Raw genomic sequence first — 15,882 nt, forward strand, 5'->3', positions numbered from 1 at the left:
GGGAGTACGATGACTTTGTTTAAGGGAGTTTACGATCGGTAGTTCCAGTTCTCAGTTTTCTTCTGTAGAACTTAGCACTGATCACATGTGACTAAGTGTCACCTTTAAAAACGCCTTCAACAGGTGAGAAAAGATTGGAAACAAGTTTTACGACAGTTATTTTTCTTTCGTATACTTCAGACTGCAAAATTTCCTTTCTTCACTCTCAATTCGCGTGCAGTCCCGTTCAACTTTTCGCTCCGCCGACGTTCGCGACTGAATCTAATTGACACTAATTGGACCCCGGCTAATGCAGTCCGTACGCCGGCCGCCTTCGGCGGTCTTAACAACCTCTAGGTCGCTGTACAAGTGACCAGCTGGCTTCTTAGTACGCAGAGAGACTAACCAAGATCGACTTGTAACGTAACAAACAAATGCTCACTTACACTTTTCAACTCGCTCAAACGATCCTTGACCATGGTCAGTTTTGATTCAAGATTTGTGTTTTAACTATTTATTCTAAACCACTTTGCTGAATATCTCACACGTTCACGGACGACCTTCCAGCAGTTTTCGTTTTCATCTCGTACTAAAACTCTGATGTAATCTTGCTGGCTGTACTATCTATCTCTCAGCACACAGCCACACTCTTCCAACTTAATCTTATCAATCAGTGTTTTGCCCGCGCGATCGTGATAAAACCGGCGATTAATCAGCCCTCGCCAGCTGTACTGCTCCACATTATATTCCGCGAAATCGTCACGTTCGCCTTAACTGAGTAACGGCCGCACTATCACTGAATCAACGCGAGGAGTAAGGGGTTTGATCAACCAACACAGAATTGGAAGAGCTGTGTGTAGGTAGTTGTGGGGAGAGCGCAAACCCGCGCGCAAATTGAGAAAAAAAAGGTTTTCGCGTGCTGATATCGTGGTGATATAAAAATTACGAGAGTGTGTCTCCAGCGAAGGAATTGACATCGTGTCGACTGGGGAGTGGGGCAGAAGGTTCTGAATAAAGTCTAAAATGTATCATTTCTTCAAGAAATTAAAAAAAAAATTAAGGTTAACGTCATCTTCATTTTTAGACTTGGACAAACGATTTTTTTATGAATTTATTTTCCATTTACAACAACTTCATAAAATTAACTAGGGTCTTATGAGACGGTTATAACGGTCCAAATCGGTTCAGTCAATAATTGATAATTGATTGCATTTTTTTCTGTGCACAGACTCATACACACGCACAGACATTTGCTCAGAATTCGATTCAATATGTATACGTGAAGGTGGGTCTATATAGGAGGTCAAATTAAGAAGTTAATTTTCGATGGTTTTTATAGTCAGTAAGATGAGGAAGGCCAAAATACCTAACGTAATATTTTATTACAATTAAGTGTAGTAACATTGGAATTTTTAATGATATATTCCTAATGAAAGATTAAATTTTCATTTAGGTTAAATTATTGCAATAATGATAATCAAACAAAAAATATTTTAGTTTTTTTATTTAAAAAAAAATAAAAAAAAATTCCCGGCAATTAAAAAAAAACCTGCCAGAAAAAAAATATTTGAAGATTAAAGTATCTAACATTTTAAATTGTCCATTTGTGGAAATTAAAGAAAAATATTATCTGGAAAATTAAGAATTGTATATTTAACGAATTTAAAAACTGTCAAATACTGTTATTAAAAAATATAAATTATATAAGAATTTAAGAATAAGGGTTTGTTCAAATATTACGTCTGCCTGTGTGGATCAATCGGACCGCGCACTGGACTCACAATCCAGAGGTCGTCGGTTCGAATCCCGGGGCGGACGCAAAAAATTCTAAGTGTTAATATAGGTATTCGGTGCCCTCTCCCCGTGCCATACCTTCACACTTAGGAGACCCGGGAGGCGGAGTCTTGTCGCAAAAAGAACGATACACGCCTGTGGATCCGTAGACGAAACCGCAAGGTTTAAGAGGGCCACATTATAAGGTGTTACGTCGATTCCGTTTTTTTCAAATATTACGTCCAGTGATTTTCGGGATTTCAGACCCCCCCCCCTTCTGTCACGCATTTTTCCTATTCCTTTAACACGGGCAGTCACAAACCCCTGACCCCCCCCCCTATTTATGGACGTAATTTTTGAACGAACCCTAATGGAACATTACATTTTGAAGGATCTCAGAATTTTTAAATTTTCAAACAATTTTTTTTTAATTTTAGCTTTAGATTTAAAGAAATTCAGATTTTCAAAAAATACAAATTTTAAAATCTTAAAAATAAAAAAAATATTTTTTTAGCAATGAAAATTTTAGGAATGTAGAATAGAAGGATTTCAAAAATTAGAAAAATAGGAATCTAGAAATTAGAATTATATATTTCAAGAATTTTAGAATTGTAAAATCCAAGATTTTTTTATTTACAAAAATATAATAAGATATAGTCTAGACTCGATTATCCAAAGCCTCCATTATCCGAAGTTTCGATTATCCGCGTTAGGAGAGCGTAACGCAGTTGGGGAGGGAAAGCCGTGTTACGCTTCATAAATTTAAAAAATGTAGGGAAATTTTGTTACGAGAGAAAATGGGGTCCAAAAATCTTTTTTTTGCGTTACGTAATAAAAGAACGCTCATTGATTATAAATTCGGAAAGTTAGTTTTAACTAAAATAAAAAAAATGATTTACAGAATTTCAGAATTTTTTAATTATCGAAATTGTTTTTTAAACCTTGAAAGATAAAAAAATATCAAATTAATATTAAAGGATATAAAAATTGTACACAATTTCAGAATGTTTAAACATATTTTTTTCTGAAATTGAGAATTTTAAAATTGTAGAATTCATGGATTTTATAATTTCAACATTTGTGAATCTCTTAATTTTTCAAATGGAAGATAAGTAGAATTTTAGAATTTTTAATATAAAAATCTTGGAAGATTTAAAGAATTTATAAAAAAATAATTTTATGAAGTTTCCAAAAAAAGAAACTAAAACAATCCAAATTTAGAAAATAAGAAATTGAAATTTTGAAATAAGAATTGGAAGACATTTGAATTGCAGATTTAAATAGTTTTAGAATTAAAAAACTTTAAAATTAAGAAATTAACATTTCAAAATTCATGTAACGCATATTGAATGTTTGGCCCTTTTGAAATGTTAGTCTTGATTAAAAAAATTGTTTTCAAAAAGATCGGAAAATTTCATGAATGTTTCATATTTTAACATTGAAAATCGGACCATTCATTGTTGAGATGTCGACATTAGAAAATGATGGGTTGTTAGGGAGAGACTAAGATAACATCAACATACCTGTTTTTAAACCTTTGCATGGCAATATCTCAGCAACTAAGGGTCGTATCAACAAAGTTCATAAAAACAAAATATAAAGAATTTTCTCAGCATTTCAAAATGATTTTTTTCAAGAGTTTGCAAAACACCAAATTTGTTTTTACCGTGTATCATATTTTTTTCAGTGTAGTCCTTATCCATACCTACAACTTTGCCGAACCAAATCGATCAAAAAATTCCTTCAAAAGATACAGATTTTCAAATTTTCATAAATCATTTTTGTATGGAGAGCTGCCAAAATGGACAAACTAATGATGCAGAATGGCTTCTTTGGGCATACCGAAGGCACCAAAAAAGTTTCAGCCGGATTAAAAAATACAAAAATTAAAATTAAAGAAAAAAAACGATTTCGTAGAGAACTGCTCATAAGATACGAATATTATTTTCTTAAAACACGTTCAAATACATTCGATTTTTTTACATTATCATTCCATTTCAAAAATTGTTCAATTCCTCATCATTTGAGAAATACTAGCTATAGAATATCGCACAGTTTACCACTCACAAAGCGACTTGTTATCATACAGCTCTGCCAAAAAAAAATTAGTAGGTAACAAAAAAATCGCTCTCCCAATATGCCAGCTCACACGATCCCCAGCTGATAAGCAATCTGGGCAAACCTTTTTACGCTGCAGACATCCAAATACCTAGTATTAGTTTGGTGTTTGATAATAACACAGAGACACTGTTATCTCCCCCGAAAAAAATGGTGACAAGAGCAGCAACTATAACTGACTGTGTGTATCGCTTTACGTTCAATTCCAATCGACCTTGCTTGAGTGATTTGTTTTCAATATCAATTAAGCCAGACAAACGCTGCTTGACTCTTTTCTTTTATATTGTCTCGAACTTTAGACAATCAAACCAACACTACGGAGTCAAATTCATTCACCTCGTGAGACAAAACAGAACAACAGAAACAAAAACTTCCCCAGCGTCAACGTCAATTACCTCGGCGTCCTTAACGACCTCATCAATTAACTTAAGTGAGATGCATGTGCGAGAGATGCTGTGTCATTTGGCACATGCAATTCAATCGGACATCGCAAACTCATTTCTGCTGAAACTTCCACTTAACTCGGACGAGTGTGATTCACGGAGTCACTTCCAATGGTACAGTTTAATGGAATTGGAGTTGGTTTGATATCGCATTCCAGTTTGATTATTCATACAGATTGATTAAATTTAGTTTAGCTTGAAATCGAAGGACTGTGAAATTATCAGCTTAAAAATAAATTGCAAACAAGTAAATTCTTGTATAGGTTCGAGATGAAACTGATATTTTTGTTAATAATTTTGCAAATTTACGGTGTACATTGGTTAATAATCAGTTCGCATAATATCGCATGTAAGATTACTTGTGTTTGTGTAACTGCTATTTGCTTCTACTTTGTTTGTGTGTATTTGTTCGAGCAACAAAACGAAATCGCTAACTGATAATTTTTGAGTAAAAATCTAACGATAAAGCTTTCGAATAATTTCAACCAACAATCGTCGTCGTCGAGTAAAGCGCGAAAAGAGATAAAATCAAGTCATTTAATGATCGATATCCTACGATAAATCGGCTTAACGAAACCTACGCCATGCTAAAACACTTTTGCCTTTTCGAATTTTAATTTCATAAATTAACCAACACAACGAGCTAAACAGAATACGTATGAATTTTTTTCCGAATAAATTTTGTTCCTAACAAATCCTAAAACGTTAATCTCTAAAGGGACAAAAAATCCTGTATTTTTGTTTTACGAGCGATGCACCTCAATTTCCGCGACGGTTTCTTGCTGCTGTTGCTGTTGTTGTTCCTGGGCCTGTTGTTGCGCCCGCAGCTCGGCGGCAATGTCCTCGAAGCGCGCGATGTAGTCCACGCTGGACTCGCTGATAATACTGATGTTCATTTGCTGCAACGGAGAAATGTGTGTTTTTTGTGAAATTGTGTTGAGTTCTAAATTTCTAAAATTCTTAAATTCTAAAAAAATCTGAAACTGAGCTGAAAATTAACAAAAACCTCAATCTGAAAAATAACCACAAAGTGAAAAATATTTCAAAATCGAGTTGTACCCTTGAACTAAAATTTCGTAAACCTGAAAAATAACCTTAAACTGAAAAAATAATTCAAACTTAAAAAAACCAAAATATAACTTCACACTAAAATAATAACCTCAAACTAAAAAGAATATCTAAAACTGAAAATTAACCTCAAATTGAAAAAATAACCTAGAACTGAAAAATAACCTCGAATTGAAAAATAACCTCAAATTGATAAATAACCTCAAAATGAAAAATAACCTCAAACTGAAAAAAATAACCCCAAACTGAAAAAAATAACCTCAAACTGAAACATTACCTTTAACTACAAAAATATTATCAAATTGAAAAAATAACCTCAATTTGAAACAAACCTCAAATTAAAAAACAACCTCAAAATAAAAAAAAAACTCAAACTTAAAATAACCTCAAACTGGCAAAAATAACCTCAAACTAAAAAATTACTTAAAACTGAAAAAATAACCCTAAACTGAAACATAACCTCAAACAAAAAAAAATAACCTCAAGAAAATAACCCTAAACTGGAAAAATATACCTCAAACTGAAAAGAAAACCTCAAACTGAAAAAATAACCTCGAACTGAAAAAATAACCTCAAACTGAAAAAACCCTAAACTGAAAAATAACCTCAAACTTAAAAAATAACCTCAAATCGAAAAAAATAACCTAAATCTGAAAAACAACCTAAAACAAAAAAAATAACCCCAAACTGAAAAATAACCTTAAACTGAAAAAAAAAACTCAATCTGAAAAAATAACCTCAAACTGAAAAATAACCTTAAACTGAAAAAATAACCTAAAACTGAAAAAATTACCTCAAACTGAAAAAATAACCTCAATCTAAAAAAATAACCCCAAACTGAAAAAATAACCCCAAACTGAAAAATAACCTTAAACTGAAATAATAACCTAAAACTGAAAAAATAACCTCAAACAGAAAAGATAACCTCAAACTAACAAAAATAACCTCGAACTGAAAAAATAACCTTAAACTGAAAAATTACCTAAACCTTAAAAAATAACCTAAACCTGAAAAATACCCTAAAACTGAAAAAAATACCTCAAACTAAAAAAACTAACCTCCAACTGAAAAAATCAACCTCAAACTGAAAAAATAACCACAAACTGAAAAAAACCTCAAACTGAAAAATTACATTAAACTGAAAAAATAACCCTAAACTGAAAAATAACCTCAAACTGAAAAAATAACCTCAAACTGAAAAAATAACATCAATCTAAAAAACTGAAAAAATAACCTCAATCTAAAAAAATAATCTCAAACTGAAAAAATAACCTCAAACTGAAAAAATAACCTCAATCTGAAAAAATAACCTCAAACTGAAAAAAATAACCTCAAACTGAAAAAATAACCTCAATCTGAAAAAATAACCTTAATCTTAAAAAATTACCTCAAACTGAAAAATAACCTCAAACTGAAAAAAATACCTCAAACTGAAAGAATAACCTCAAACTGAAAGAATATCCTCAAACTGAAAAAAAATAACCTCCAACTGAAAAAATTACCTCAAACTGAATGAATAACCTCAATCTGAAAAAATAGCCTCAAACTGAAAAAATAACCTCAATCTAAAAAAATAACCTCAAACTGAAAAAATAACCTCAAAATGAAAAATAACCACAAACTGAAAAAATAGCCTCAAACTGAAAAAAATACCTCAAACTGAAAAATAACCCCAAACTGAATAAATAACCCCAAACTGAAAAATTACCATAAACTGAAAAAAATAACCTCAAATTAAAAAAAAATCTCAAGCTGTATTTTTACCTCAAACTAAAAAAATCTCAGACTGAAATACTGAATTATAACCTCAAAAGATTAAAATAACCTCAGGTTAAAAATTGTCGTTATCAATCGTTATCAAAATACGAAAATTTTATCGGCAGTAACCGACGATAACCCATTTAAAAAACTTCTCAAAATGAACTAATTAAAAAAAATCTTTTCCGACTTCAACATGTTTATCTGAAACATATTTTTTTAGAAAATAATAAGTTTAAAGTAAAAAAATCAATTGTTTAAAATGAATGGAAATTTAAGGATTTGCAATGTGGATATCAAACGACACAACATTTTAACTAAATTTGTTCTAAATTAGATTAAAATGCACCAAATTTCACAAAATACCAAATTTTAAAAATATATACAAATTTACATTATTTTTAATATGGGTATTCATCGGCAAAACATTTTGTATGGATTTTGACAACTTTTGAATTTTTATTGTACAATTTAAAAAAATCACAAAAAAAATTGTTTAAATTTTATATTTTTTCGATTGAAAATGATTTAAATATTAGCAAAACAAGTTCAAAACTAAGTTAAAATCGATTTCTAATTGATTAAGTTTGCTGAACCTTATCTTAAAAGTGTTTAAAATTGGTCAAAAAATTTCCATAGCTGACATGAATTAAAAAATATTTGAAAAATATCTTTAAAATGATTCAAAAAATAATTTAAATTGCTCTTAAATAAGCTTTAAAAATTCAAACTTTAGGCTTAGTTTAGTTTATTCGAAGCTTAGTTGACATAGACCAAATAGTTGATTGGAAATGACAAATGAGCCTCGAGCAAAAAACAATGAAACCACAATAATGGCTACTAAAATAGGTGGTTATGTTACACATGACCAATATGACAAAGAAACTGAAAACTGTTGCGTTGCAGACTCCATCTCGGCTTGGGACGTAAGATTCAAGTACCTAAAATGTCACACCAGACACCAAACCGACTACTTACATCCCCATCCCTTCTCCGCGCCGTCACCGCCGCCTCGCTCTCGTACACCGCATCCAGATGCCCGAGGAAACTACTCAGCGAGATATCGTTGATGTCCGTCTCCACGAGCTCCCCTCCATCGGCCGATTCCCGCAGAATCTTGGTCGTCGAAATGGTCGTAATATTGCTACTCGCACCATCCTCACCACCCCGTTCCTCCTCCGTCGTCCTCGTTTCACTTCCCATGAGGTCCGCCAGCAGCGAGGATGACGTGGACGGGAGCGAAATGTCAAACAAACTCAGCGAGCTGCTTTCGTCTCCGCCGGAAGGCGGAAGTTTCGCGCAGCGGGTCTTTTTGGAGGACGCGCCGCTCTGGTAGCTAGTGATCTTGTCTTCGAGCAGTTTGGTTAGACTGTCGTCGTCGGGTCGGCGAATGCTGGGGGAGCCGGAACTTCTTGTGGACCCGTTGCTACTGCTGGAACTGGCACTTTGGTAACCGGAGGAGGGGCTCGCGGATCCGTTGCTGGAGGACGACTTGGGCGAGTTATTGTTGTTGTGGCGGCCGGCGGCCAGGTAGTGGCCACCACCGCCACCGCCCAGCATGACCCGGTGGGACGGCAGCTGGTGCCGGTTGACGCGCATCCGGAACCAGCGCGTTTGCTTGTAGGCGGTGTGCGGTGAGGGAACGAGCTGAAAGTGGAACAGTTAGTCATTTTCGGGTGGTTGGTGGAACGCGACCTTCCGGAAACACTCACGTTACAGTTGGCCTGGCCGGCATTGGCGGCGTTGCCGTTGCGGTTCGGAACTTTGGGTGTTTTGAAGAGCAAGTTGTCGCTCGAACTGGAAGCACTGGTCAGTTGGTCGTGATTCTGCGAAAAAGAAATTGATTGTAATCGAACTGTCAAACGAAAAGGTAAACAATCTAGTTACCTTAATCTTTCTATCGCAAACGTGGCCGCACGGGCACCTTCGCTTGCCAGTCTTCTCGCTCAGGTTGGCAATCTGGAGCAGCTGCTTGAGTCGTCCACTCAAAACAATCGTATCGTTCAGCATCCCCCCACCATCCTCAATCCCATTGGTTCCATTAGTCAACGCCACCTCCTGAACCCCACCTTCCAGCACCTCCACCCCGTTGAGCCCGTCCACCTGTTCAGTCTTGACCTCCCTCGGCAGCACCCACCCATACTCCAGCTGCAGCCGGTTCTCCTCCCCAAACATAATGTACAAATCCCCAACCGTCAAATCCCCAACGTTCCGCATCGTCCACCCCTCCCGCACCCGCTGAATCGTCTCCTCGGAAATCAGCGGCCGGAAGTGCAAGGCACTCAGCCCGGTCATGCTGCCCGACTTGGAGTCCTTCCGCTTGCCGCACTTTTCCTTCGAGTCCTTCCGCTTGACCGTCGTCTTGATCAGATCCTCCCCACTCCCTTCCTCCTGCTTCGCCAGCACCGTCGGTTCGCTTTCCGACCCGTTCCCGTCGTTCGAGTTGTCACCGGTAGTGCCCGCCTCGAGCTCCAGCTTGATCTTGCTGACGCCCGCCACCAACCGAAGCGAATCGTTCGACTCGGGGCTCTTGAGGTCGGGTCCCGCGCCGTCGAGGGATGTGTCGGAGACGGCGCCGCCGAGGAGGGGGTGGAATTTGACCACGGAAGGGCACTCGCCGTCGCTGTTGAGCTCGATGTCCTTGGCCAGGTCGAGGGATTCGTTGGAGGCGTTGGGGGATTTGAAAACCTGGGTGGAATTAGGGTTTTAGAAACGTTTCTTTAAAAAGATCAAAAAAGGAAACTAAATACTGTTGATACCAAATTAAAGATGGAAGTCGCGTTTCCCTAACACCCTAACCCTAACACCACCCTAACATAATGGATTATCCAAAGTTCCGACTATCCGAATGTCGACTATCCAAAAGCTCTTTATATATAGAAACTTCGAATAATTGCACAAAAAAATCGTATAATTCACTTCTAATGTAAGCAATCACTGACATGAGCAGGATACACTTATTGCATACAAACTTACATTGGCCCATTTACATTTTCTTGCTTGATTTCTTATCTCAAATTCTTAATCTCTTCACCTTTGTTGTTTGACGGGTAGTCTAACACTTTCAGATACAAAATTTGAATTGAGGATATTCATATTTTAATAATTTAAATATTCATTACAGTCCAGACTCGATTTTCCGAATAAAATCTTCGAATAATCGAATCATAGGCAATCTACTAATCAAATTTAACTAAAATGGGGTCGGATTTTTTCAGCCGAAGTTCCATACAAACCTTCGGATAATCGAACTTCAAATAATCGAACTCTAGATAATCGAAACTTCGAATAATCAAGTCTGGATTGTACTGAAAAGTTCAACTTTAGAAAATTTAAAATATTAAAAACATGATTTTTATCTAAAAATCTTAATGGGTTAAAAGATTCACAAAAACGCAAGAATTCAAAAAGTAATAAAAAGATTTTTGAAAGTTCAGAATTTTATAAAAAATACAAAAACTTTCAAATAAAGAATATGTTTATTTTTTTCAAAATATGTTAACTTTTTAAAAAAATATTAAAGAAAAATGTTTCATGCTAAAAAACGGTCTCTATAGCGATAAGGGAATCAAGAAAAACATGTATCAATTTGACGACCCCAAATTCATAAAATTCGACCTGTTGGTTGCCTTAAACATTACAAAATAATATGTTACAGTATCTCAATGTCGCCATTTTGGTCACCACCTTTAATTTTACACACAATCAGATCACTTTGTAGCATCTAGGTGTCATATTTTAGGTTAGAGAGTGATTTTTTTAAATATTTTTTTTTATTGGATTAACTAAAGGAAAATTATAGCAAGAATTTCGGATAATCGAGTAGGAATCTAAAATCGCAGAATGCTAGAATTATAGCATTTTAAAATTTTTAAGCTATTAAATTTCAAAATTTCAAAATTTTAATAAACTAGATCTAATTTTTATTAATTTCAGTTTTGAATTTTTTTAATTTCAAAGTATTAAAATTTTTGAATTAAGAGTTTTGACATTTTTGAATTTCGAAAATTTAAATGTCAAGAATTTTAGATTTTCATAAGCTTATATTTTCCAAATATTTGAATTAAAGAATCTTAGAATCAAAGTACAAAAGACACATTCCGCCGTGACGTTGCAACGCTTTGACTTTTCTTTTTTCAGTATTTCGGCTGTAACTCAAAAATTACATTGAAAAGGTACCATATGTTATTACAGATTCGGAAAGTACAATAAATTTCCTATAAGAAACAATGTTGAAGTGGCAAATGGGCAGTATTCATGATTGCTGAGTGTCGCAGGACTCTCGCCCTTTGCTATAAGTAAGTATCCAGCAAAGCAAAGGGTATAGCATGCATTTGATACTGTCAACTCCCATTCGGCTGTGTTCTCGTCGCTGTCATGTTGTAAACTGGAGCCGAGGGAGGTCCTGTTGTGAATTCTAGTTGGAGGTGGTCCGAAGATCATTGAAGAAGGTAGAATTCGCCATCACCCAAGACACGAAGGCACGAAGGATAGACCATGTCTTGGAGGGTGAAAGGATGATAGGATTTAGTGATAATACCACAATTTTAATATTTGTCTTTCTCTCTTATTTCAGACAAAATGTCTGGTCCGAGTCCAAGGTGTTGCAGAAATCTTCCACTATACATAATGGGGTCTCCCTTCTATCATTTCCTGTACTCTGAAAAAGCTGGTGCCCCGAAAGTGGACATATAGTTTATCACATTTACTTCATTCGGTGTGAACGTGACATGCTGTATGTTTGCTCTTGGTGCATTGGCTATTTTCAAAAACAAGCTAGATTTTTCCTATTCTTTAAGATAAAATTTAGTAAAATCTATCCATCTATTTATTTTGCTATTGCTATTACTTGTCTCTAACCCCATAAACTTTAACTACTAAATTATTCTTACTTGGAATCGCAATACATTATTGTAGAAATGTAACTGCTGAAAATAATTTGGTAAGAAATTTGGGCATAACTGTTTATATGAATAAAGGTACGTTCAATCTATTTTAATATATGTATATGTTAACTCTTCAAGTTTGTTTGTCTTGTCTCTTGTCCCATATTTCACAACTTCAGTTGTTTTCTAGTAAACTTCTCGTTACAAGTTGGTAGTTCTGTAGGGTTCTTTATTCTTTCTTTCTTTCTGTGTTAGTCTGTTATTCAATGTTCGATTGTATTTTACATTGTACTAATCCCATTTTTTCTCTTTTTCTCTTTCATGTACCTTGCGAGCATACGATGACCAAAAAAGTCATTGTATAAGCCAACACACGTGTATTTTTCACAAAGCCGCGAAACAGAACAAGTATTTTTATAAGTGCGTGAATAACAATCGGTCGTTGAAGCTCAAAAAAATGTGAGAACAATATCGCGCCGTGGTTCAGTGATAATAAGGAGAAGAAAGTAGACGACGATTCCGCATGAAGAATATAGCGGAAATTATGTGTTAATTGCACAATGGATGAAGGTTTGAAGTTGACACTATCAGAAGGGAATGGTAAGATGCAATAGTAATATTGCTAGGTTTGATAGTGTCAAAAGGTAAGATCAAGGAATAAGGATTATATGAAACTTTATTGTCATAATTATTGTATTCACTGAAAATTCTATCCACTTTCTACCCCCAATGTGTCCTGCACTGGGGGTGCCTGGGGTAACTTCGAGTTGACCTGGGCCGCCCGAGGAATTATGTCGTAGGTGGTTCGTGTACTTCTCACTCACCTCTCCTCGCGGCAAGGTTTTCCGTAGGTTTACACTCGAACATGCAACATGGGACAGCATGAATCTTCAGCTGAAGCCGGACGAATGTATTCCGAAATTACAGAATTACAGAATTATAAGAAACAATGTTGAAACATTATTTTAAGCGAATATTCTATTTTTGAGAGGGGAATATGTAGCGTGACGTTGCAACGCGTGACTTTTTCTCAACCCTGACCCAATTCATGTTTCGCCATTAACTCTGCTCTGTTAAATGGCAAATTTGGAGTTCTTCTTCCATTTTTAGTGTAAAATTGGCCAACAAATCGAATGCAATCATTAGTTTTTCGAAAAAATCAAACCTCGATTTGCTGCGTCCATGCATTACGTAACGCCGTAATATCAAGGGGAAGGGGGCGGGGTACGAGGATTTATACAAAAAAATGTATCGGAAATGTATTACCAGGGGGTGGAGGGGGTCTAAAAATATAAATGTTTTGTTACGTAATGCAAAAACGCTCCCTTAATATTTTAATCGTTTTGGGAAATTTACAAAACACGTGGAAGTTTTAGAAGGGAGGTATGAGGCTTCAAGTTTTCAGGAGGGAAGAAATTTATAACTTAAGTGCCCATATCGTTTGTTGATGGCCCCTAAGGGGTTGCAAAGTTATGGATGGTCCCAAACAAACGTAACTTATTTTGTTGACTTTTGTGCTTTTTAAATTTAATTTGTGGAAATAATAAAACTGTTCACCTGCGCAACATAACATTTTTAATTGCGAACAACTAAACGTTGCATACAACTTATTTAGGTAAGGGTTCGTCCAACAACAAAGTGACAAAAGTTTGTAAAAAAACAATCGAATAACGTGATTATTATTGTTTGGTGATTTTCACCGTAATTTGGCCTACATAAGGGTGTGCGATAAAAAAATTCGTTGCGTTGAATTAGAATGAACCCTCACATAAATCAGTTTATCATAAAGGGGCCATCCAGTAACCACGTGATTATTTTTTTGAAAGTTTTAGAATTTTTCCCCATTGTGAACATTGTTCTATTTTGTTTACTCAACAAGTTTTATAAAATACCTACTTTTTTTCGAGTTGCTACAAACCTAAGTGACGGAATTTGTGAATGACCCATGTACAATTTTTCTGTAAATAGGCTCGTAAACATTATATAAAACATATATAATATTTATTATACTTTGATCTCCAACAATCAACTACGCATACACCTTTTTTGCCATGTGACCAATATGATTTAAAATTTCGTGACGTTGCAACGCAAACTTAAACCTGTTGTAACTTTGGATCTAGACAACCAATTAAGTCGCTCTAGGTTGCATTTGAAAGCTCTTTCCAAGTACAAAGAGCATCCGAAATATCAAAATGATTGAATGTTTAGTTTTCTGTTGACATAAACAACTGTCCCTTTTTCGTGACGTTGCAACGCAATAAAATGGTAAACTTACACTAGTTTGAAAAAATACTTAACTTAAGATAAACTGTAAATCCATGACATTTCCGTTTAGTACATCTTAAAACCTACAAAATGCAATCAAAAGAATAATTTTTGGATTTTATTTCGCTGAAAACCAGGAGTTTTTAGAAAAATGTTTTAAAACGCTGATTTTATCACGAATTGTTACATAACTTAACCAACTTGTACATAATGATATTCAAAAGTTCAATTAATGAAAACCATGATTTTTGAAGCTTCAAATAGTCTAGAATCGAGGAAAAATACCCAAATAGCTCATACACGCTTTTCAAAATTTCATCCTAAGGTGTACATTGCCGGAGAATGTGTCAAAAGTATTTGATGATTCAAGAACTCAGAAATTAAAAAAATAGAAATTTTAGATTAGTTAATTTTTGAATAGCATTTTAAAACTCTGCATATAACAATTTTGGATTCTTTTTAATTTTAAAATTTAACTTTAGAAATTAAAAATCTTAGAACTACAGAATTTGATTTTCCATCATAAAATATCGAGATATTAAAATTTGAGTTTCTTGCATTTGCAGTGCAAAATTTTCAGTATTTAAGAATTTCAGAATTTAAAATTTAACTCAATTAATTTCGGACCTATTTATAATTTTAAACTATTGTTATATAGAAATTTATTTTTATAGGTTTTAATTTTATAGTGCTGTTTTAGCAGTTTAAAAAATAATAATTTAATCCAATGTTTTTTTTTATTTTTGAAAAGATTTTTTTAAATGTTAGAATTTAAAATTCTTAAAACAATGATATTTCAAAATTGAGGAACTTCAGAATTTGAGATTTACAATATTATAAATTTTAGGATATCTCCGAAAGTTTTTAAATTGTATTACTTTAGAATTTATAATTTTTATTTCAAAAATCAAATTATTCGCTCTACAGCATTGCCTTGGCGTTCTCGATTGCGACATTCCTACTCGAAACTAAGTGTCCGAAGGCTTGATTGTTGAGGCAATTGCAAACCTCTTTTTACACCTTAGCTTCCATCCACCCCGGGATTCAAACTGACGACCTTTGGATTGTTAGTCCAACTGCCTACCAGCGACTCCACTGAGACAGGACCCAGGGAGACGACTCCTACACCTGGACTGAGCTAACGACCTAACCTGTTTTTTTTAAGGTTAGTCCGGGGCCAACATTTACTTCCCGTCCGACGGAAGGCGTGATCAGACAAATCTCGTCTCGAAAAATGCCACCGGGACCGTCTGGGATCGAACCCAGGCCGACTGGGTGAGAGGCAATCACGCTTACCCCTACACCACGGTCCCGATTATAATTTTTATTTATTATTGGTTATTTAAAACCTCAGGTTTAATAACTGTAAGTTTGAATTTCTTACAAAATTACAATAGAATTTAGGAATTTAATTTCATGATTTATTTTGAGAATTTTGGAATTTTAGTTTCAAGAATCTGAAAATGAGAATTTACAATCTTTGAATATGGCTTTATTTTTTTTAGCATAATAACTTTTTTAATTTGAGAAGTTATGGATATTAGAATTTTAGATTTTTGATTAAACATCTAAAATAATTTAAGGGGTTA

At 34.7% G+C, this 15,882-nt stretch overlaps 1 protein-coding gene across 3 annotated transcripts in view; it reads right to left on the reverse strand.

The window, feature by feature from the left end:
* Positions 1-15,882, reverse strand: part of LOC120430545 (protein cramped) — a 129,977-nt gene that overhangs the window by 102,410 nt on the left and 11,685 nt on the right. For 2 of the 3 annotated variants that reach the window (XM_052711359.1, XM_052711365.1), the window contains exons 3-5: positions 9,027-9,827; positions 8,852-8,965; positions 8,118-8,786 (exon numbers count right to left, since the gene is read on the reverse strand). In XM_052711359.1, coding sequence (XP_052567319.1) covers positions 8,118-8,786; positions 8,852-8,965; positions 9,027-9,827 — 1,584 coding nt within the window. Of the gene's footprint in view, positions 1-4,565; positions 5,213-8,117; positions 8,787-8,851; positions 8,966-9,026; positions 9,828-15,882 lie in introns of those variants that run through there. The other variant, XM_039595660.2, reaches the window with a different exon arrangement.

The sequence above is a fragment of the Culex pipiens genome, chromosome 1, assembly GCF_016801865.2.
Source record: "Culex pipiens pallens isolate TS chromosome 1, TS_CPP_V2, whole genome shotgun sequence".
Lineage (NCBI taxonomy): Eukaryota > Metazoa > Arthropoda > Insecta > Diptera > Culicidae > Culex > Culex pipiens.